The 25,290-nt window shown below is 36.0% G+C and overlaps 1 protein-coding gene across 1 annotated transcript in view; it reads right to left on the bottom strand.

The window, feature by feature from the left end:
* Positions 1 to 4,334: 4,334 nt before the first annotated feature.
* LOC149196773 (uncharacterized) overlaps positions 4,335 to 25,290 on the bottom strand; it is a 33,577-nt gene continuing 12,621 nt past the window's right edge. Inside the window, exons 5-6 of the mRNA XM_089403787.1 lie at positions 4,968 to 5,178; positions 4,335 to 4,886 (exon numbers count right to left, since the gene is read on the bottom strand). Coding sequence (XP_089259913.1) covers positions 4,524 to 4,886; positions 4,968 to 5,178 — 574 coding nt within the window. The 3' untranslated portion in view covers positions 4,335 to 4,523. The remainder of the gene's footprint in view (positions 4,887 to 4,967; positions 5,179 to 25,290) is intronic.

The raw sequence follows: 25,290 nt of genomic DNA, 5'->3' as shown, positions 1-25,290 counted from the left end.
TATGGTGTTGAATTTCTCAACACAGGTGTACAGTTTTATGTGTTATCTTGATTTATGAGAATGATTGAATTCTTATGCATGTGACGCCTATTGCATCCAAGTGTAGACTTAGTCATGGGAGTATAGCAGGTAGTTATTAATACTAGGGTCAAGGAGTTATATGACACACGTTACAAATGGTAGAGTCTGCATGTGACCACTATGCCTGAGAAAATTTGCCTATGCTAACTTTATATATGAGATAATTATATACAGATGCATGAGATAACTATTGAATCTAAATTGGATCACAATTAAATTTAGTACCTCTCTAAAATTATAGGATATGTTTGATTTTAAGGTGGTGAATATTTATGCATGAGACAACGATGTATGTGCAATAATTATGTTTTAAGGCTTGAAATGGTATAACCTATGGTTCAAGTTATCCATGTTATGCAATAGGAATCATGGGAGTTGCATCCACTGAGGCCCGTTTAACCACTTATTCATGTTGCATAAAATATATGTCAGTAATACTTTGAATATGCGAGTAGGACTATGATCATGATTCATGGCCATGCTCACTACAGTAAATTCATCATAACATTCCATTAATTTTTGTGTTGAGTCATCAAAGAATTTGAGTGATCTTTCATTCATTTCATTTCTATCTTTCTGAATTGTCTTGATGATGGACCCCCGTTGGGGTTTGAAACGTCGACAGACTGAACTAGAAACTGTGGATAATCCGGAACATGAAACTACAAAAAACTTCCACAGAGGCTTGAAAACCAACAAGAATTTTATTGGTTGCATACCATGATCGATTATTTTCTCCAAGTTGTAATTTATGCTGAAGAGTTGATTTGAAACGTAAGTCTTGTAATTGAATGTAAAAGCCTACATCATGGATCCAGTAAAGCACAAAAGTTGCCTGTAGTATTGTGCCTAGGGGGTATGGTTCATTACTTTGATGTTGTTGAATTTTGAAGAATATGAGTATAGATGCATGAATAAAATATTTGTTCATGTAGTGATGGAATAATTATACTTGTGATGACTATTGAATCTAACTTTAATCGAAGTAAAGTTAAGGAATGAGATCCTAGTAGGTAATTGTCAAATTAGGCCCAGGGGGTATGTGACAAAAAGAGATGAATATATCAGAAAAGGAGGTTCTATAAACCTTACAAAAGAGAAAACTTAAATGATTAATTGAGATCACAAGTGTAAGCAATTTCTTAAAGGTAAAGGTATGGCATAAGGACGATTACTATGGTAATAACATAATTAAAAAAAACTTAAGGGTATGTTACACTCATACACCAATTTGGTGTCTAGCGTGATAGTGACCTTAAATTGGATAATTATTAATATATGATGTAGAATATAAACAATTATGCATCATCTAACTAATAAATAAAATGACTTTTTCCAAACCTTTTTTCCAAATACCCATTAGGACTGTCCTAAAACTCAACTAGGTATTCAAACTTACAATCCCTAATATGACCATTTGGAAACGCAATATCAGAAGAATCTTCGGTCCCACAATAATGAAACAGTGGTGGAAGAGGCTTGGCTGAATTTCTATAATCGTCTCGTAGGAAAGTGGGTCTGTCTTCACAATTGAACATCAAGTAAAAGTAGGACACCATTTGGGGATAGAATTTCAACAACCGTGCAATTCCCCATATTGTAAATAGATCTCTGGTCTGATAAGACTTTCGATATGATTCCACATACATCCTGCCTTTAACAATTTCCAGCCTGAGAAAGGCCTGTTTCTTTGCCTCTTCCACCATGTCCAACGTAATTCTAGCCTTCTTCGCCCATGGCTTCATGTCTCAGCATATCCACTTGAAATAAAAGGGGCACAAGGTGGCCTCATGGACATAAATTGGGTTCCTCAGAACTTGAAGCCACGGTGACGAACACATGTCGTTGGGCGAACACTTCAGCAATCCATGGGTCTTTGCTATTCTCTGCCAGATGGGGACATTCATTGTCTCATTTTGATTCGAAAGTGGTCGGAACATATTGGTGTCTACCATCGCTCGTTCTTCCCATAGATTATCAGATTATTAGATGAAATTTCAATTTTCATATAGAAAAATCTTCTAATAAAGTGAAAAATCTTAGGTTGAAGTTAATCATACCCATCGCTTGAGAAGGAAGATGGGCAAGGCTACAATCAGCAAAGACAACAGTAATTGATTTGCCTCACATTTTATATTCGATCCTTTCTTCCATTTTTGTTGGATCGTTTCACCGAGGAATCCTTTCGCTCACAACATCATTAGTTGCACATGCAAGGACAAACTAGTCAAGTGGACTCATCGATCCGTAGGAAAGAGGGCAGCATACTTCAACTACAAATGAGATGGTTTGAACACCACAATGAATGCAATGGCCAATTTTTGAGTTGTTCTACCGCGATACCACCCAATTAGTGAGTGGATGTCAAAAAAATATTTAATTTTGCATTATGTCACACCTAAAGCAAAGGAAACTCTAAATCATCTTTTATATAAAAGTTGCGATAGTCAAAGGGTCATTTAAATAGTGTTTTTTAATGTTATTGAGGAGGTAAAGAATTCTAATCATATTATATATAAAATAAAAGTTGGAATAGTCAAAAGGTTACTTTAATAGTTGATTTTCAATAATAGTGGTTTTCAATGTTATTGTGAATGTAAAGGATTCTAATCACATTATATATAATTTAAATGTTGAGATAGTCAAAAGGGTTACTTCAATAGTTGGTTTTTAATGTTATTTTGTATGTAAAGGATTCTAATCACATTATATTTACAAAATTAGAGAGAGCAATTGGGTCATTTCAATACCCAAATTTTAATGTTAGTCTATAGTATATTTAAATTTTAAGATGAAAATTTTATGTATTTGTTTATATTAATAGGTTACTAGGAATGTTATTATTAAACATTATTATTTTTTAAGTTTTTAAGAAAAGTGTTTTTTTTTGGAAAACGAGAATTCAAAATATAGGATCATATTTTATTTGAATATCATTTAATTGAGGCTCATTTGTAGGAGGTTAATGAAATTGTTGTTTTTCGTTTTATAGACAATATCCTAAATTTTAACCTCTTTTAGATGAATATAGTGTACTCGAATTATGCACATGAATAATAAGAATAATCCCACCATTAACTATAAAATTGTTCATAAAAGTTCATTGTAAACCAAAGTTAAATAGATTTTTGAGTGAACAATTAAACAATATCCCCCATTACATAAAACAATAGAAACAATTTTCTCTGAACAAGAAAAATAACATGACATGCCTCGATGAACCATTATATTTTATTATATATTACTTATATTGTACATAATTGTATATATTATCATAGAAGCTTCCATGTGCATCTTTACTCAAGATTTTATTATATTTTATTTAAAACATTAAATTTAAATAGCCCCCTATACGTTATAATTTTTTTAATAAAAACACACATTTTATAAAAGTGTTTGAATTTGCAATAATAAATTTATAAAGAATTATACAATCCTAACCATCACACGTCCATAGTTTCTTGTGTTCCTTTACATGTTGTGAGTTCTTTTATGTTGTGTTAATTGCTCATATTGAAGGAGATTGGTTTCTTCATTAAATAAATATTACATTAAAATTGTGGTACCTCTTATGTCAAAGGGGACTGGTTTGTTATTTATATAAATATTGTATTAAAGAAGTATAAAGTGAGTTAAAAAGGTGTATCTTTTAACTTTATTGTAATAAATGTGGCTCAATTATCTAAACTTTTAACAACTCCTCTTAACCACAAGGGATTTATTAGTACTTATGACATAAAATATGTGTTTCTATTTAATTATTTAAACTTCTAACACCTCACTCTTAACCACAAGGGATTAATTAGTACTTAGGACATAAAATATGTGTTAGTAAGATGCGAAAATCAACACACATTTTTAATTACTAAAAATTTATTCTTTACTTTTAATAAGTATTTTGGGTTATATTTAATTGAGGTATTTTTGTTTCTTTTAATTTTAGTTTAATTTTCTTCCTTAAAATAATAAGAAAACATATCATAATTTAGTTGTCAAATTAATAATGGGAGGTTACTATTCACTAATAAAATTATCTCATTATTGTAATTCAAAAAAGTACATGTCTCTTGCAATTATTCATGGGTGGTCCATAAAAATGAAGAGTTTCACACCTGTGAAATGCCATCACATCTTAAGCCTTAAGCCTTAAATTGTATCTTTACACTAAGTTTGGGGCCTTAACGTATATCTTTACATTAAATCTTGGGCCTTGACCTATGTCTTTACATAGAAAAAAAGGAGGATTGACCTACTACCTCTAATTTATTTATTGCATGTAAACTAATGAATTACCTTTTCATTGACCACTATTTTTTTTATTTTAATTTAATATACAAATTTGTTAGAGATTGTACCCAATGCCGCTTAGAACTCTATCAGTAATGCTGATAGAAGTCTATTTCTAGCGGAAGGTGTTATTACAGAATAAACACGGAAGCTTACTAGGGTCGGAGGCTTCTCGCCCATTTGTCTTCCAACTTCTTAACATCATTCATGGCCTTGGCTTTCCTTTTCAGGAATTCTTTAATATCTCTCTCATCTTGCTCTTCGTCTCCCAGTTTGCATGGCGGGAAAGAACTAGGAGAAGCGATCATTGAATCCCTCATGTTCTCTTTCTCCGCTTCATTCTTGGCAAAGCAAACAATTGTGTCCGAACAGTACTCCGCAGCCTTTTCCGGAACAGATGGCTTGTATTTCAAAAGCTTCGAATACTCGTTTAGAACATGGAACATGTAGCTGTATACATTGGACATGTTTAAGTCGTTCAGAATAAATTCTCTGGCTGCCCTTCCAATGTTCTTTGCCTGCACAAAACCAAAATTAGGTTTGCTTTTTGAAGTAGACATTACCTTGTTTGAATAGCAGGGATTCAGTATATAACTTACCTCGTTAGGATGATTGTTTCCCCAGTTAACAGCAAACTGGATGGAGTCACACTTTTTATCGGCTCTTATAGGCCAGTAATGGTGCTGTGGAATGAGGCCTCTCAGAAAGAATTCATAGTATTGTGGTGTTACCAACAGAGTTGGCGAATCACATGCCAAAATGTTCTTGAGACTAACTGACCAAGCCTCCCCTTCGATGTATATCTTGAATCTGTCACACACAAATTAGTGTTCAAACATGAAAAGAGTCACTTTAGTTTTCGCCACTTTGCATTTATATTGCAATCACAAAACTTTAATAAAATTTTATGGTTTTTCTAACCTTCGGAATATGGTATATATCGTGGAATAGGCTTTTTCATTTTATGCCCAATAGAGGTCTCAATTCATATCCAAAATAGACAAATGAATTTGTTTACTAATAATCCTAATACTAATACTGGGCCGGAGACAAAGGCTGTCAAGGCGCCATCCTCTAGTAGACAACCTTCCAAGATAACCGTGCCTGAAAATGCCTTTTACCCGATAGCTCTGCAAATCTAGTGGGGTTTTGAAGCGCCTTTAAGATCTGCCAAAATTATGTAAGAGATTAATTCTGAATATAGAGAAAGTCTGACGGATCCAATGCAGCAATTCTCCTCTGTCACGCTCTTTTGTCAAGTAAAGCAATAGCTCTACGACTAGTGTATAAATTAAATGGCAATCAAAATAGCTATCAAAATATTTGTGTAATTTTGAGAATTTGTAAAGCTGAGCTAAGACAGTGAGAATTTGTAATGTTAAGCGAAGACGAGGTGTAGAGGGCAAACTGAAATGACAATAAAAAATAAAAAAATTTAATAGGTTGGAAAATTAATCTCAATCACTGGGTTAGACACATGGATTTTTGTGCGCTGTGGATTTGTTTGCAGGCTGAAGGACAGAAGTTCTACGTAGGAGTACAAGTTACCCATTGGGCGACACATCTGACTATTCCGCAATTCACATCAAGCATTTAAGAACGAATGTGAACATAGATATGAAAAATGGTCTATCTTGTGTTTTAATGTTTTGTTCATTCATGCATTAATATGTTAAAAATTTATGTTTTTGAAAAATATGAATGTAAAAGTCTTTTTGTATAGTCGAAGAATTGAGAGGGTGTAACTCGAGCAAAAGAGAGAAAATGGTGGAGCAAATTTTGATGGGCGAGTGAAAACCACAGTTATTGTGTTTTAGTGAGTGTTACTCCGCAACCCCTGGTGAAATGTAAATCACAGTAAACTTTTATTTTACTTCTGAAAGAGCCCTAAACTCCATATGTATGTTTTTTATGTGTTAATTAAGCCCATGTTTAGTCGTGATTTGGTTGCTTGTTGTGGGAGACTCCTCTCCTCTACCCATGTAAAATTTTAAACATGAACTTTGCTAGTGTAAAAACAAGTGTTTATACTAGAAGTGAAAAGAATTTTTTTGAAGGCATATTTTTGAAAAAAAAATTACACTCAGAAATGGAAGCATCAAGCACAAGCTTGAATAATCCTCACATACGTCAGTTTAATGGAAAAAATTATGACTACTGGACTATAACAATGAAAGCTCTATTTTCTTCTCAAGACATTTGGGATTTAGTGGAGAATGGTTTTCAATAACCAGTAGATGCAAGAGCATACAATGCCAGAAAGGGATTTGTTGAGTGGAAATAAGAAGGAGGATGAAAGAACCCTCTTCTACATCTTTCAAGCAGTTCATGAAAGTATTTTTCCAAGGATTGCAGCAACAACAAAGTCCAAGCAAGCATGGGACACCCTTTAGACAACCTACCAAGGCATGGCAAAAGTGAAGACATGAAAGCTACAAAAGCTAAGGAGAGACTTTGAGACAATTTGTATGAAAGAGTCTAAAAATGTAGACTCATTTTTTATACATGTAATTGGACTAGTTACTCAAATCAGGTCTCATGGTGAGACACTTGAGGAAAGGAGAATAGTTGAGAAAGTTTTAAGAAGCCTGCCAGCAAGATTTGATGCCATTATTGTGGCCATAGAAGAGACAAAGTATCTCTCACAGTTTTCAGTGGATGAGCTTCATGCATCACTGGTTTCTCTTGAAGATAAACAGAATAGAGCAACAAGCTCCTCATTGGAGCATGCCTTCAAGACACAAGTCTCTTTTGGTCAAGGTAGAGACAAAGGAAGATCAAATTCTAGAGGAAGAGGAAGAACCCACATAGAGCTGGAAGAGGCAACCCTTCAAGCTCAAGTGGAAGGGGTAGAAATCAAAATTCAAGTCAAGGCCCAAGCTAGAATCAAGCACAAGGTCAGAGGTATGATAAATCTCAAGTTCAATGTCATTACTGCAAGAAATATGGTCATTATGCAAGTGAATGTAGAAAGAAGCACTATGACATAAGTAACAAACCAAGTGTAAATTTCACAAGGAAAATCATAACCATGATGGCATGATTTTAGTTTGTAACATAGCACAAGAAAAACAAAGTGATGTATTGTTTCTAGAGTTTGGTTGTAGCAACCACATGACATGGAACATAGAAATGTTTTCCAATCTAGATTAAAGTGTGAAATCTGAAATGACATTAGGGACTAATAGAAAAATCTTTGTCATGGGAAGAGGTAGAGTCAATATTCTAACAAAGAAGGGGGAGAAGAAGTATATTTCAAATGTTTATTTTGTCTCTGGTTTGAAGCACAACCTCGTAAGAATTGGATAGTGCATGCAAATGAGCTACAATGTCTTTTTCAAAATTGATGAGTGCACAAATTTGGATAAGCCTCCAAGCAAGTAGCTAATTGCAAAATTTCAGATGAGAAGCAATAGTATGTTTCCCCTAAAGATAAAATCGGACTTGAAGGAAGAAGGTGCACAAGCATAAATATCAATGAACTCAGAAGAGGATGAAAGAAAAGTTGCAGCTCTCACACAAGTAATGTTTCAAGCAGAGGTCAAAGATGAAAATTAGTCATGGCATTTGAGATTTGTTCATCTCAACTTTGGAGGTTTGAATTTGTTGCATAGGAAATGCATGGTGAAGGGATTTCCACTCATAGAAAAACCAGAAAACCTATGTGAAATATTCATCTTGGGCAAACAACATAGAGAGACATTTCCAGCAAGAAAGTCAATAAGGGCAAAGGCACATTTGGAGATGTTCCATTTAGATTTGTGTGGACCAATGCAGACACCATCAATCGGTAGTAGTTACTATTTCTTAACCTTCATAAATGACTACACAAGGAAGACATGAGTCTACTTTCTAAAACAGAAAAGTGAAGTGTTTGAACACTATCGCCAATACAAATCTCTTTTTGAGAAGCAATGTGGACACTACATCAAAGTTTTGAGGACTGATAAATGTGGAGAATACATCTTAAATGAATTCCTTCATTTTTACAGAGAGCATGGAATTCACAAGAAATTTACAACAAGGTATACACCTTAGCAAAATGGTGTCGCGGAAAGGAAGAATAGGACCATTATGGAAATAGCAAGGAGTATGTTGAAGGAAAAACATTTTCCAAATGATTATTGGGTTGAAGTTGTCGCGTGTGCAGCATATATCATGAATAGGTGTCCAACCAAAAGTGTCAGGACTGTAGTTCCTAAAGAGGCATGGAGTGGAAGAAAGCATGGTGTCACTCACACGAGAGTTTTTGGATGTGTGGCATATGCACATGTTCCGGATGAGTTGAGGAAGAAGTTAGACAGCAAGGGGGGAAAATACGTATTTGTTTGATATAGTTATAAATCGAAGGAATACAAGCTCTAGAATCCATCAACCAAGAAGGTCATAATCAACAGAGATGTGCAGTTCATAGAAGAGGAAGAATGGAATGGAAGTTTAGAGAAGACAATCAATGTGAAAACATGTATACCACATGAAGACAAAGAGGAATTCACTAGATCAAGTAATTCCTCAATAGTGACTCCCTCTACTCCTATTTGTTGAAGAATCTAGGGAAATTAGATATAGTAGGATTCTTCTAGACTTGATAATAATTTGTGAATCTCTTTTATCAATTTATCTTGTTAGCTTAATATTCTTCTCTTCTTACTAATGCATGTGTGTTTACTTCATCAAACTGCTACCAAAAACATAAGAACAAGAACACAAGATGTTGGCTCTCTGTAAGGGAAAAACCTCTCTCTCTTAGAGAGGAAAACAATTTCATAAATTTCTCTTATTGAATCTTCTTATTGATCAATGAAAAAACCTAGACCCTTGACAAGAATATCCTCCAAGCACAAGTCAAATCCTTCCGCTTTCCTGCATTTCTTTTCCAGCACTTCATTCCTTGGCACTTCGTCCTCTTTCTTCCTTCGACAATTGGTGATAAAACTTATTTATGTGAGATCTAGAAGAGATACTTATCCTTGATACTTAGTGATATACTTCACCTATGAAGACACCTTCCTTCTCTTGTAGGAATCGAGCTTCTTCTTGATGAATAGTTGCAGACTTGATGTGATGGCACTACAGCCCTAGTTTCTCGCATGTGTGGGATGTTTCCCTTATGTTTTGACTCCTTTATCCTTTGCTTGTGAGATTCTTTTCTTCGCTTGAGTAGGAAGCATTGTAGGTCTAAGTTTCTATCGCAAACAAGAGAGATATGTAACTATGATGTGGTTGTTGTAATGACCACATATTACCCTTCATTTTATCACACATGTGACTGTAATTCACACTTAGAACAACCCTTTATAACTTTGTTTTGTCTCTCCTTTCTTAGCTACACTAGAGGCTCCTCTTCTCGAATTCTTCCACCTTTTCTCGACTTCTCTTTTTGCTAATTTCAAAGGTATGAGTTATTGTCTTTAGAGGAGTGGACAACCTCTATATACAGAGGAATTTCCCTCCTTTAGGCTGACTTGAGGCCCACTTGAGGAAATTGGGCTAACCTCACTTCTTTTGCATCAGAATTTCTTCTTTCATGATGTCATTATATGGAGAGGACTTTGACTTTTCTTGGAGAGATATTCTTTGATTCTTATACATGGTGTAACATGCCCTTCAAGTCTTCAACATTTTATTTTGACTCTTTGACTCACCTATAACACTTTAACATGTGTTAGACCTATTTCAACGAGCAAGAAACTCATTGATAAATATAACAAAAATAATATTTCTTGAATGAATGAATACAAATATCAAAAGTACATTTATGAAGACTGAACCTAGTTACACTTTCTTCCACACTCCCTCTTAATTAGGGAGGTATTCATAAATCATTACAGGGTGTTTGGCTATTTTTCATCTTGAATAATTCACATAAGAGAAACCATTTTGGCAATGCATTTGTTATAGCATCATAGTAACCAACATTTTTCATAGCAAGGCCTTGACTAACAACTCTTTCTCTCATAAGATCAGAGCACAATGTTTTCGAGACTAATGACTTCATCCTGACTTGCTTCAACATTAGATAGTGCTTTTGCTAGATGGCCTCTTCATCATGACATCTTCATGGAGTTGAATCAGCTATCTACACCTTATTATCTCCAAGGCCTTCATAGGTGTCAAGGGTCCTTTGATGTTTTTCTTTCTTTGTTAGAGTTTTCATGGTTTCTTTCGGGACATGTCTTTAATGGATCTTGTCAGATAGTGATTTCTTATGACCATGGTGTTCTTCACATGCTTGATCTCTTTCTTCATTTTCTTCTTCTTTAGTTTTTTAGATAACATCCTTATACTTCCCCATGAGAGATTCACTTCCTTCTTTTCCTTCTTACTTGAACTAGTCAGCATTTCTTCTTCACATGTCTTTTAGTTAGAAATCGTGTACTCCTTAGGAGAGTATTTTCTTCTTCAGTTTCTTTATAGAGTAGTCAAAAACCTTATGCTCCTTATGTAAGCACTTCTCTTGTTGACTTGTACATGCTCTTGAGTATGTCTTCGGTGAAGGAGATCTTTTTGTGCTTGATCATGTCTTAGATCTATTCCCATGACTTTAATAATGTATAAAATGACATGAATTTACCTTTTAGTGCATACATTCCTCATCTTGATTCTTCTTTGATCATCTCGACTTCATTTGATGGTCCTTCTTGATTGATGTAGCCCTTCTTTGCTTCATCCATTCTTCCCTGCACATCATTCTTCCTTGTATTCCATGAATGAAATTCTTGTTGTCACATCTGCTCTTATTTATTAACATTCTTTTGAAGATTCTTGTCATAGGATCTTGTAGATCCTCATCCTGCAAATGTATATTTCTTTCGATGATGGTGGCCTTCTAGGATTTACAATCATGATCACTTATTGTTTTATCATGGATTAGGTATTATAATAGGTATGCTCCTTCTTGATGAATAACTTGAGCTATATGTACACTATTCTCATATATTCTAGAAGATATTTCTAACCATGCATTTTGTTCTATTTCTAAATGCTCCTTCTACATGAGTATTTTGAACTCTATGTACATCATACTTCTACATTCTAGAAGATGTTACTAGCCATGCATTTTATTCTATTCCTACATGCTTCTATACTACTCAAAACTTTGAAAGAAGAATTTAAGTAAAGAAGTAGACTTAATCATAGTAGAGATCCAGAGGATCTTCCTTCTTTTACTTATTGTCTTCTTCTTTCACCTCTTGAGTCATGTGAGCTTCTTCCCTTTTTATTTTTTTGTTGTTTTCCTTCTTAAGTTTTGGACAATTACTTTGTAGTGTCCATATTCTTGGCATCCAAAGCATCTGATTTTGTACATATCTCTATTGTTTATTCTTCGTGGGCCAAATTTTCCAAATTTTCCCATTTTCTTGGCCATGGTTGTAAATGATTGCTCCTTTGATCCTACATCCTCTTTTGCTTTGAGTCTAGCTTCCTCTATCTTACATAGGGACCATAATTCACTTAGTGGGATAGCTTCCTTCTTGGCATATATGCTTGATGTGAAGTTGCCCAAATCCTCAGGTAGAGCATTGAGTACTACAATTGTCATTTCTCTGTCACACATGACTTCTCCCAGGTCTTGAAGTTCATCCCTCATCCCTCATCTCATAGATCTTCATGAAATATGGAGCTATTCCTTCCTTTGATATCTTCATCTTGTAAAAATCATTTCGAAGAGATATCACTTCTCCAATTGTGCTTACCGAAATAGCTCTATTAGCTTGTCTTAGATTTCTTTTGATTTTTCAAGTTTGGAGACATAAGGAATGAGAGAGTATTTGATAGATTCTATTAGAAACCTTTGAGTTCTTGTCTCATCCTTATTGTACTTGGCTAACGCTTGAGTTTGTTCCTTAGCAGGGATAGTCATATTACCTTTGATGTGTTCTAGAAGTTCATTCTCCTTGAGAAATAGATCAGTCCTCTTCTTCCATGCAAGGAAGTTAGTGGTCCCAACCAATTTATTTATTTCCTTGCAAAAAGACATTGATGTATAATTAGAAGGGGGCATACTCTTACTCGATAGAGTTTGAGATGTAGTGGGCTTTCTTTATTCTTGAAGACTTGATGGCTTGCCTTCCTTGGATCTTGATGTTCTTCAAGTTGCTTTCTTCAAATGTAGTTGATTGATTGCTTGATGACTTGGCTTGTAATGCTTTTCCTTTTCAATTTGGTGTGGCTTGATGTAGGTCCCTCCTTGATTTTCTCTTCTTATAGGTTCCTTTACACAAAAGGCTTCTCCTTTTGCTTTATAGTCTTCTTGTAGTCCTTTCCTGATCAGTGTTCTTGAGATTCCTTTTTCTTGATGTGTCACCTAAGCTCTGAAACCATGTTGAAGAATCTAGGGAAATTAGATATAGTAGGATTCTTCTAGGCTTGATAACAATTTGTGAAGCTCTTTTACCAATTTATCTTGTTAGATTAATATTCTTCTCTTCTTATTAATGAATGTGTGTTTACTTCATCAAACTGCTACCAAAAACATAAGAACAAGAACACAATATGTTGACTCTCTGCCAGGGTAAAACCTCTCTCTCTTAGAGAGGAAAACCCTTTAATAAATTTCTCTTATTGAAGCTTCTTATTGATAAATGCCAAACCCTAGACCACTGACAATAATATCCTCCAAGCACAAGCCAAATCCTTCCTCCTTCCTACACTTTGTATTCCATCACTTCGTTCTTCTTCTTCTGGCACTTCATTCCTTGACACTTCATCCTCCTCCTTCCTTCGACAACAAGTGATAGACCTTGTTTATGTGAGCTCTAGAAGAGATACTAATATTTGATAACTAGTGAGATCCTTCACCTATGAAGACACCTTCCTTCTCTTTTCCAGTTGAGCTTCTTCTTAATCAGTAGTTGTAGACTTGATGTGACAACATTTTAGCCCTAGTTTCTCGCAAGTGTGGGAGGATTCTCTTATGTTTTAACTCCTTTCTCTTTCACTTGTAAGTGTCTCTTATTTGCTTGAGTAGGAGGCCTTATAGTCCTAATTTTCTAGCCCAAACAAGAGAGATATGTAATTGTGATGTGGCTATTTTAATGACCGCAAATTACCCTTCATTTTCTCACATGTGTGACTGTAATTCACACTTAGAAAGACCCTTTATCACTCAATTTTGTCTCTTCTTTCTTCACTACACTAGAGGCTCATTTTCTCGACTTCTTCCATCTTTTCTTGGCTTCTCTTGCTCGCTAACTTCAAAGGTATCAGTGCTTTTCATTGGAGGACTGGAAAACTTCTATATTGATCCGAACTTAAATAGGAGCGCAACAACTTACAGATATACTCATAAACACAGAGATGCAGCATAAAAACACTTCATTTCATTAATAGAAAAATATTAAACTATGCTTACAAACATAATGGAAATAAGATAGCTTGGGTGATGGTAGTTTATCTCTGAGAAGAGATGTGGCAGCTACATGCCTCTGCATTGAGTTACAATGAGACTCAAGGGCCTTTTTACTATTGAACAAGAAGAGAAAACCATAAACAACCAAAACCTTAACTCGAGGGGATGTAACACTAAGAGTTTATGGGCCCTGTTGGGGTTAGTTGGGAAGCCAACTTCCCAAGGTCGTAACTTGGTCATATTATCTTCGTTTGATGCGTATGATACCTCTTTGGAAAGATATCCCTGAGGACTACAACTGTCAACATGATTACATGCATAACTTTTGGAGGAATTTTGACCACAAAAAAAAAGTCATTTAGGGCCTCAAAATGGCTCTGGAAGTTTAGGACCCGAAAAACTGCCAAAAATAGTAAATTGTGCTACAATTAAGAAAACCAAAAAACTGAAAGAAACAATGGTGAGGGTCCAAGTGGAATAGGCAAGTGGCCACCAATATCCACTTGGATTAGTCCTCCCCCCTTACAAAGCAATAGTCCCCATTGCGTTGAGTTCCTGCATGAAATGAGGAAAATTCTACTAAACTTGTTCCCTGGTGAGCCATTTGCCTTGGTGAAGGAGTTGGCCTACTTTGACAACTTGATATAGTTTATCCTCATTTTTCAAGTGTTCTTAATCTGTGTGACCATGATTTGATCAGTTGTGGTATGTTCCATGCAGTCTAGGTTGAGCTCTGTTGGTGTGAGTTGTTCTACAATGTCAGATGTGTCCAACAATGGTGGAAAGTATGGCCAAAAGTGATCTACATTGAACATTGGGTGCAAAAGAAGGAACAATGGGATGCTAAGATCGAAGGAATTGTCCCCAATGGCCTTAATGATGGTGTATGGACCATATTGGAGCGTACAAATCTTGCAGTGGGGTTCAGCAAGGCGATCCTTCTGCAAATGTAGCCAAACTTTGTTGCCCACCTGGAATTTGTTCTGCACTTGATGTTGATCATGGCAGTGCTTTTACTTATCATTGGATCTATCCAATATATCAAGGACCTGTTGGCAAATGTGTCGAATGCACTCAATGAAGTTGTTAGCCCTTTCAGCTTCGGATTGCACGTGAGCCAAATCTACCTAAGTGGCCGCAAATGGTATGGCCACCTCAATGAGGCATAATGGTTGAAATCCAAACTCTACCTGGAAGGGGCTGTGGCCCACTGAGCTGTGGAGAGCGTTGTTGTAGTTGTGTTGGACATAGGGGAGACTTTCATCCCATGTGTATGGATGCTTTGAGTTGTACATGAGCAGAATGTGTACAATCATCATGTTGACAACCTGTGTTTGGTCCTCAGTTTGGGGATGGAAAGTTGTGGACTTAGTGATTTTTGTATCTAGCATCGACCAGAGACCTGACCAAAATGAACTCAAGAATCTGTTGTCTCGATTTGAGATAATGGACTGTGGGATCCCAAAGTGTACCCACACTCACTCAAAGAAGAGCTTAGCAGTGGCCTCTGTTGTGATACTCTTCTTGAAGGTTGCCATGATTGCCATCTTAGATAATCTATCGACGACCACAAAAACACAATTGTTGTTGTGCTTAGTAGGTAGAAGAGTATACAGGCCTTGCTTCTCCATGGAGACAGATTCCCAAGGCTAACTAGGAGTAGGTAGAAGAGTATAAAGGGCTTGCTTCTTGATGGTTGGTTTGGCAATGGCGCAAGCGATGCAGGATCTAATTTACTTCCCAACATCATGATGAAGTTTTAGCCAATAAAAATGCTTCTGTAATACCGCCATGGTTTTCTCTACTTTGAAATGTCCACCAATCCAATTGTAGTGTGCCTCCCAAATCATATTGGCATGCTCACTTGAAGGAACACGTATGTGTCCCAAGTGGCATAATAGTGCATCCTAAAGGTTAAAATTTGAAACTTTCTTCTCTTTGAGGAGTTTCTAGTATATGCTGCTAAATTCTAAATCACTTTTTTAAAGATATGGCCACCCCAAAGTCTCATGCCCACAGGAGTCGAGCACAGTGATTAGCACCATGACCAGTGGTCAGCTGAGGCAAGCAGTGACATTATTGGTGTTGCCCTTCTTATACTTAATGTTCAAATGGAACTATTACAGATAGGTGGACCATTTCTGATGATGATCGTTCTGCAACTTCCCTTGTGTTTGTATGAACTTTAGAGGTCGGTGGTCTATGTGGATGATTATTTCTTGTCCCACAATGTAATGCTTTCATTAACGACAGACCTGCACAATGGAATACATTTCTTTTTCGTAAGTGGGGTACTTTTGTACTTTGTCTAAAAGTGTCTCATTGTGGTAAGCCACTGTATGCCCATGTTGAGTAAGAACTGCACCAATACCATAGTCGGAGGCATCTGTCTCAATTTCAAATGGTTGTTACAGGTATAGTAATGTGAGTACTGGTGCAGAATAGAGGCGATTCTTCAACTCGGAGAATTCCCACTGCTGGGTTTCCGACCAAAAGAATTTTGATTTCACTTCGCCCTTGGTGACTTGACTTAAAGGCCAAGCGATATGAGAGAACCCCAACACGAACCTACGGTAGAAATTGGCATGACCCAAAAAGTTGCGGAGATCTATTAGAGTGGTTGGAGCTGGCCAATCCTGAATGACTTGTATCTTGGATGGGTCCACATGTACACCTTGATCATCAATGATGTACCCCAGATATTGAACCTGGGTCAAGCCAAAGGTACATTTCTCCAAGTTAGCACATAGCTTGTGTTGTTGAATGGTTTGTATGACTTGTTGAATATGGTGGAGGTGCTCTTCCCAACTCTGGTTGAAGATCAATATGTCATCTAAATACACCACCACGAATGCATTGGTGAAGGGCAGAAAGATGTCATCCATCAGTCTCATGAAGGTTGCAGGGGCGTTCGTCAATCCGAATGGCATGACCAACCATTCAAAAAGGCCCTCCTTGGATTTGAAGCAGTCTTCCACACATTGGAGGGTTCGATAGGCACCTAGTGATAACCTGATTTCAATTCAATCTTGTTGAAATATTTGGTCCCCTTGAGATGGTCCAGAAGGTCATCAATCTATGGGATTGGGTACCTATTCTAGACAGTGATCTTGTTCAACACCCGATAGTCAATATAGAGCCTCCAGGTCCCATCCTTTTTTTGTACCAATAAAAGCGGGCTCCAGCAGGGTGATGAGCTTGGCCTGATGTGCCCTTTCTATAGTATTTCTTGAATCTACCTCTTGATCTCATCATTCTCTAGAATAGAGTGTCGATAGATCAATCCATTGGGTAGTGTCGTGCCCAAGGTCAGATCGATGGAGTGCTTGACCTGACAGTGTAGAGGTACCCTTGAGGGTTAGGCAAAAATGTCCTTGTACTCCTCCATGACCTTGTCCATATGTTGATGTTGTGGAGAGGAGCCCTGCCTAGAAGCTGTGGCCACAACCTTCTTCTTGCCTTGGGGGCGAATCATAAGGAAAATGAATTTCCTAGTCTCGAAAATGATCTTACTACATTGCTTTACAATGATAAAAGAGATGGCAGTAGGCATTGCTACCTCCGGTGTCCTATACAACTTATTAGCAAAAGTAATAATCACAGAGTGAGCTCTATACTCATATACAGCATGTCTCTTCCACAAGTATGGTTGTCCTAACAATACATCAGAAACTTTAAGAGGAGCAACGTCACACAATACCTCATCTGTGAAGGGCTTCATGTTATAGGGAAGGCGACAATGCTGGCTAACGCGAAGATATCATCCTTGGTGAAGCCACCCGATGGTCTACGACTATAGATGTGTTGTAGTCTTTAGGCCCAACAACTTCACGACTTCTATTGAAATGAGGTTGTTTTAGCTCCTACTATCAATAATGATCTGAAGCATAGAACCCTTCATCCACATCTATGAGTGGAAGAGGCGTTCCCTCTCCTATGAAGCTTCAAGCTCAATTTTTTGGATCTTTGTGGTGGCCACGGTGGCACTGGGCTCCGCATCAATGATTTGCTTCCCTTTGTCAGTACCCTTATCAGGTTCTGATTCAGAGTCAAAACCTGCGTCTAATTCGGAAGCCTTTAGCTCAGCCACTAGTGAGTGCTTGGCTTGACACTCACTTGTATTGTGAGTGGAGTTCTTATGGAACTCACACCATTTTTTTGTATCCTTCTTCATCTTCGTGGTTTGTTCCTTGCTTGTGGCTTCGGCAGGTTGTCCTGGGTAGCTTTGCCTTGACTTGGTCCCTTGTTTTGTGGTTTGGGGGAACCCTTTCCTTGCTTTGGATTCATAGATCCAAAGTCTCACTTCTTCTATTTAAACTTCTGCTTAATCTTTACAGCATCCCAATACATTGTGCCAAGTGAGGAAATTCCTACGAACTCCATCTCGTCTTGGATGTACTTGTGTAGACAGGCGCAATACTTAAGCACCAAATGTCGCTTAGTATCCTTAATACCCAGCTTCATGCAAAGGGTATGGAAAGTATTTGTGAACTGCAACACATTTTGATCCCTCCCTTGTTGTAGCATTGTCCACTTTATGTGTTTATCTGCATAGCTCTCAACAGGGTAGTATTGTTCCTTAATGGCGTCTCAGAAACAATTCCAAGTGGGTGCAGCTGAAAACAGTGAGGGTTCGCTCTCGTCCTTTTGTTCATAGTAGGTTTCCCACCAGTCCTTGACATGTGGGACGGCTTTGAGAAGTGAAAACGTAATCTTTTCCCGATTGGAAAATTCATGAACTGAAAAATATCCTTCTAATAGATTTAACCATTTATCTACGGCATTTGCATCTATGAGGCCTTCTAATATGGGAATATCAAAGTTAACTTGAACCTTAAAAGGAGTGACGCCTCCAAAGTGGCTGCTGGATGAAGATGCATCGCCTGTGGGTAGCTATCAAAGGACCTGGGCAAAGTTATCCATCATTGCGTCCCTTTGTCACTCGAGGGCTTCTTCGAGCAACATTTTGAAAGGATCTCCTGCCCCCTCATCTTTCTTTTCTTCTACCATGGGAGGTCACCGAGTTTTGCGAGGCTGATCCTGTAATTTTTCATCCAGATCAAGCCTTAACTCCTTATCCACTGACCTCGTTGGGGACATGCAAAGAAAAACAGAGAAAGAGAAGATTGCTCTGATACCACTAATCTGAACTTAAACAGGAGTGCAACAACTAACATATACACTCATAAACATAGAGTTGCAGCAGAAAAACACTTCATTTCATTAATAGAAAAATATTGAACTATGCTAACAAACAGAATGGAAATAAGATAGCTCGGGAGATGATAGCTTATCTCTGAGAAGAGATGTGGCCGATACATGCCTTTGCACTGAGTTACAATGAGGCTCAAAGGCATCTTTATTATTTAACAATTAGAGAAAACCCTAAACAACCAAAACCCTAACCCGAGGAGATGTAATGACAAGAGTTTATGGGCCCCGATTTTGGTTAGTTGGGCAGCCAATTTCTCCGGGTTGTAACTTGGTCATATTATCTCCGTTTTACATGTATGATACCTCGTTGGAAAGATCTCTCCAAGGACTACCACTGTTGATGTGATTACATGTGTAATCACCAAACGAATTTTGTCTTAAAAAAAAATATATATATATATATATATATATAAAAAAAAATAAAAATAAATAAATAAATATCGACGTTGAAGGCCTCAAAACGACTCCAGAAGTTTAAGACCCGAAAGGCTACCAAAAATTTTGAATAGTGCTACAATTAAGGAAATTGAAAAACTAAAAGAAACAAGGTGAGGGTCCAAGTGGAATAGGTGGATGGTCATCAATATCCACCTAGATCATATATATGGAGGATTGTCCCTCCTTTAGGCTGACTTCACTTCTTTTTCATCAGAATTGCTTATTCGGTGATGTCGTTATATGGAGAGGACTTAACTTTGCTTGGAGAGATATTCTTTGACTCTTATACAAATATGTACATGGTGTAACATGCCCTTAAGGTATTCAACATTTTCTTTTGACTCTTTGAATCACCTATAGCACTTTAACATGTGTTAGACCTATTTCAATGAGAAAGAACTCGTTGATAAATATAACAAAAATAATATTTCTTTTCTTGAATAAATACAAATACCAAAAGTAAATTTATGAAGACTGAACCTAGTTACACTTTCTTCAACACCATTCAAGCACAACAAAATAGACATCAAGTAACACCATCAACAAATAATATGACAACATCGCACAGTCAATCAAGTGTTTGTCCAAGCACGCCACAAAGACCCACAACGTCATCTACTTCAAGTGCAATTGTAAGTGACATGTCAAGCCCATCTTCTACAAGCATAAGAAGACCAAAATTCTGAAATTTAAATGAAATTTATTAACAAGATGAAGTTGATAGTAGCACTAGTATGAATTCCTTATTTGCATTATTTTGTCATGTAGATGACCCAATCCATTTTGAAGATGCATTCAAAGAAGAAAAATGGGTTGTGGCAATGGAGGAAGAAATAAAAGCAGTAGAAAAGAATGACACGTGGGAGTTAGTGAACCTTCCACAAGGAAAATAAGTCATTGGAGTGAAGTGGGTCTATAAGACCAAGAGCAATTCTAAGGGGAATATTGAAAGGCATAAAGCGAGGTTAGTTGTCAAAGGATACAAGAAACAACATAGAAAAGACTATGCATAGACATTTACATGAGTCACGAGGATGCAGACAGTGTGTACAGTGGTGTCGATTGTCACGCAACATAAATCAAAAGTGTATCAAATGGACATAAAATCAACATTCTTGAATGGAGTGTTGAAAGAGGAAGTATATGTTGCGCAACCACCTATTTATGAGGTATAAGGCCTAGAAAACAAGGTGTATAGGTTGAGAAAACCTCTTTATGGGCTGAAGAAAGCACCACGTGCATGGTATAGTAGGATAGATTCTTACTTGTTGGACAATGGCTTCGACAAATGTGATGGAGAGCCTATTCTCTACATCAAAGAGAATGATGGTAAGATTATTATTGTTGTATTATATGTAGATGATTTAATTTTTATAGGCAGTGATGATTTCCTCATTGTTGATTTCAAAGAAGTCATGAAAAGAGAATTTGAAATGACTCACTTGGGGTTGTTAAGATATTTTTTGGGCATAGAAGTGAAGCAAATAGAAAATTACATTTTTATTTCTCAGGCAAAGTATGTAGCAAACATTTTGGGGAGGTTTAATATGCAGAACAACAAGCTCGCACCAACTCCAAGTGTCATGGGGTTGAAGTTGAGCAAAGAAGATTGCAACAATAATTTCAATCTGACATTATACAAAAGTATGTGGGCATCTTGATGTATTTGACCACCACTAGGCCAAATATAATGTAAGCAGTGAGTTTTGTGGCGAGGTTCATGGAGACACCTAGGGAGATGCATTGGCAAGCAACAAAAATGATTCTAAGGTATGTCAATGGGACAAAAGAGTATGGTATTTTGTACACCGAAACAAATGATTTTAGGTTGGTTGGTTACACTGATAGTGATTGGTTAGGAAGTGTCGATGACAGAAAGAGCACATCAGGATACATTTTTCATTTGGGTTTTGGAGCCATTTCATGGGCCTCCAAGAAGCAGCCAACAATGTTATTGTCAACAATATGTCACAACAACAACAACAGCGTTTCAGGCAGTTTGGATGAGAAAGATGTTGAAGGATCTATGCCATGACCAAGAGGGGACAACAACTATCTTCTATGACAACACTTCCACAATTTCACTATCAAAGAACTCTATTTTTCACAAGAGGACCAAGAACATTGATGCTAAATATCATTTTATTAGAGAGTTAATTAACAATAGTGAAATTGTGTTGCAGCACTGCAGGTCACAAGAACAGTTTGTTGATATTTTCACAAGGCACGAAAATTTTGTTCATCTCAGAGATTGTTTGGGAATTCAAAATGGAAGCAGTTGTGATTAAGGGGGAGTGTTGGAAAATTAATCCCAACCACTGTGTTAAACACACTTACAATAGTCATACTTGTCAGATGGATTTTTGAAGGTTACAGATTTGTTTAAGGAGAGAATTTCTTAGTAGGAGTAGGAGTTCCCCATTTGAGAACACATGAGACCATTCGACAACACAGGTCAAGCATTTAAGAACAAATGTGAATTTAATGTAGGGTTGGTAATTAAGTATGATAAAATGTTTACTGCGCAAGTGAAATATATACTCTGCAACATAGATAGATATGAACAAACACTCATCCTGTGTCTTAATGTTTTGTTCAGTGATGCACTAATGTGTCAAAAATGTATGTTTTTGAAAAATATGGATGTAAAAGGTTTTTTTGCATAGTTGAGGAGTTGAGAGGGTGTAACTTAGAGGAAAAAGAGAGAAAATAGTGGAGAAAATATTGGTGGGCGAGTGAAAACAACAATCACTGTGAGTGTTACTTCACAACCCTTGGTGAAGTGTAAATCACAATAAACTTTTATTTTACTTGTGAAGGATGAAGGAAACCTAGCCTCCATATGTAAGTAATTTACTTTACTCTGTTTTTTGTCGGTTAAATTTCTGTGTTAATTAAGCCCCTTTTCGATTTTCTTGCGAGAACTGGAGATTTGAGCTGTGGGAGACACCTCTCCTCTGCTCCTTGTAAATTTTTAAACATAATATTGTATTTTTTAGCAGGCTCATTTTACAAAATCCAGTATGAGGGGATATGTAACCATGTCACTAGTGCACCCTCAAAAAAAAATTATGTTCTAAATAGAAAAATAATGTCGGCTATAATTAAAAAAATAAATATAATGTAAAGTAATTAAAAGTAAAAAAAAATGTGTGTTTAAATATTATACTTTTCAAAGAGATTTAAATAAGCTATTTGAAGATCTATCTTAACTAGTTTAAGATTTTATGGTTAAAATGTTTATTTGGTCCTAAATATACTCTTAGCATTCAAAAATACAATTTAAATAATAAAAAAAAACAATGTATTTTACACACTCTTAAGAATTTTTCACTTGAAGAAATTTGATCTATTTGGGCTCATGTTAGATCCCTACTTAAGATAGATCTATGCTGGTATTTGTTCAGTTAAAGAAATTGTGCCTAGAGCATCTCTTATGCATACATAGTCCTGCATGTAAGATTGAATTACATGACCTATAAGACCAAACCTCTCCACCTAACCATTAAACCACATCCTCAAAACTACTCAATACCATATACGACAAAAAATATTAAAAATCCTTAATACTATATGAAACAAAAAAATATATATATATAAAATATATATATATATATATATATATATATTCTACATTCAAAAGTATATATATATATATTAATTCTACATTCAAAAGTATAGTTCTTACCGTAATCTCTATGCTAGATCTAGAAGACTCATTGTCAACCGTATATTTCTTACTAGATCTAGAAGACTCATTGTCAACCGTATATTTCTTACTAGATGAATTAAATGTTAATGTCAGCTGAGCGGATTTTTGTCAGCCTCTAAATATCAAACTTAATATCAGCTTACTAATTTTTGCCATAATCTGTCCAGTAACTTCTCTTTCAATGCAACATCTTCAAAATGAATGATCAAAACTATAATTGTTACAAGTTGCCAAACATTTAGGCCAAGTTAAGATCCGTTCGGCGGATTTTGGTTAGACTCCAAATAGCGAATCAGCTTAGCAGATTCCGGCCAGATTCCAAATGTCAAGCGAAGTGAGTGCCACAACGGTCACAATGTCAGCTGAACAGATTTTTGTCAGCCTCTAAATATCAAACTTAATATCAGCTTGCTAATTTTTGCCATAATCTATCCAATAACTTCTCTTTCAATGCAATATCTTCAAAATGAATGATCAAAACTATAATTGTTACAAGTTGCCGAACATTTAGGCCAAGTTAACATCCCTTCGGCGGATTTTGGTTAGACTCCAAATAGCGAATCAGCTTAGCAGATTCCGGCCAGATTCCAAATCTCAAGTGAAGTGAGTGCCACAACGGTCACAATGCCAGCTGAGCGGATTTTTGTCAGCCTCTAAATATCAATCTTAATATCAGATTACTAATTTTTGCCATATTCTGTCCGATAACTTCTCTTTCAATGCAATACCTTCAAAACGAATGGTCAAAACTATAATTGTTACAAGTTGCCGGACATTTAGGCCAAGTTAACATCCGTTCGGCGGATTTTGGTTAGACTCCAAATATCAAGTAAAGTGAGTGCCACAACGGTCACAACGATAGCTCGTGGACAGACACAGGCCTATGAAATGGGTAATTTGCTTTGTAATAATGGGTGTACTATATTCTCAGGAACTAGAATCCCATGGAATCTAGGTTTGGGCCGGTTTAAATTTTAAGATTAGATGAGTCTGTTTTTGTTGTTTTTTCTAAAACAGATTCATAGATTTTTTTAAGTGTGATGTCATTGCAATGGTTTGTTTTCTTTTAAACCCATTATTGATTTGAATAGAGGGAAATGTTAGTTTAGAAGATTTAATTTTAATTTTAGTTTAACTTATTTCAATATTATTAACTCATTAAATATATATATATATATATATATATATATATATATATTTTGTTGAAATGAGGCTTCTGTGATCTATATTATTTATAAGTAGAATTTCGGCGTAAATCACATAAAGAGAGATATTTGTCGATGCGTTTCGAATCAACCAGTGTGGCTCATCGTCAGGACAAGTTGAAGAAACAGATCCAGCTATGCATGCTAAATAGTCTAAGAGATATTTGTCGATGCGTTTCGAATCAAAATATAAATAACTAGAAATTTTTTAAAAAATAATTTTATATGGTGATAACTTATTGGTTGGTTAAAATTTTATATAAATTTAAAGGAAATTAGTTAGATAAAGGACCTTACTTTCATAAATATATTTATAAGGTAATTTAAGGTGATAGATGGTTATAGTAATTATATAGTCCTAATATGCTAAAATAAGATGGATAGCTAACTAAAACTAAAACTGAATAAAACTAATTAAGAACGAGAAAAAAAAAAAAAAAAATATATATATATATATATATATATATATATATATATATATATATATAATAAAAAAAATTAATTAATTAATTAATAATAATATATAATAGTTACGATCATATTTATATAATAGTTATGATCAAATTAATATCTATCAGGAAGAAGAAAAAAGCAAGAGCGCCTAACATAAAAAGAAGGAGAAGGACCGGAAAAGGCCTAAAACAATAAGGACAAACCCTAATGAAAGCAAAGAAGATGAAAAAGGAGGGAGGAAGAGAAATACTAGGAAGAAAGGGTGGGGATCCAATATCTACTGATCTTCCAGCCGTCATCTCTATTGAGATTGATTGGCCTTCTTTCAATCTCAATAGCTTCCCTGAATTTACGATGATGGAACTTGGACATTGGGAAGATGTACACCTAGACGGTGCTCTTTAGGCTCTTTCTTAATTAACGCATTTTCAGAGGCTTTACGGAAAGCCTTCCGACCTAGGTGCCTACTATATCCATTTTCCACAAAGACATCAAGGAGATGGGATCTCTCCTTATCAAAGCTCTCACTATCAGAAATCCTAAGGGCA

This window comes from Pinus tabuliformis, chromosome 2_2 (genome assembly GCF_031772625.1).
Source record: "Pinus tabuliformis cultivar Carrire ecotype Pingquan chromosome 2_2, CPIR1, whole genome shotgun sequence".
Taxonomy (NCBI): domain Eukaryota; kingdom Viridiplantae; phylum Streptophyta; class Pinopsida; order Pinales; family Pinaceae; genus Pinus; species Pinus tabuliformis.
This window is presented reverse-complemented; position numbering and strand designations above follow the sequence as displayed.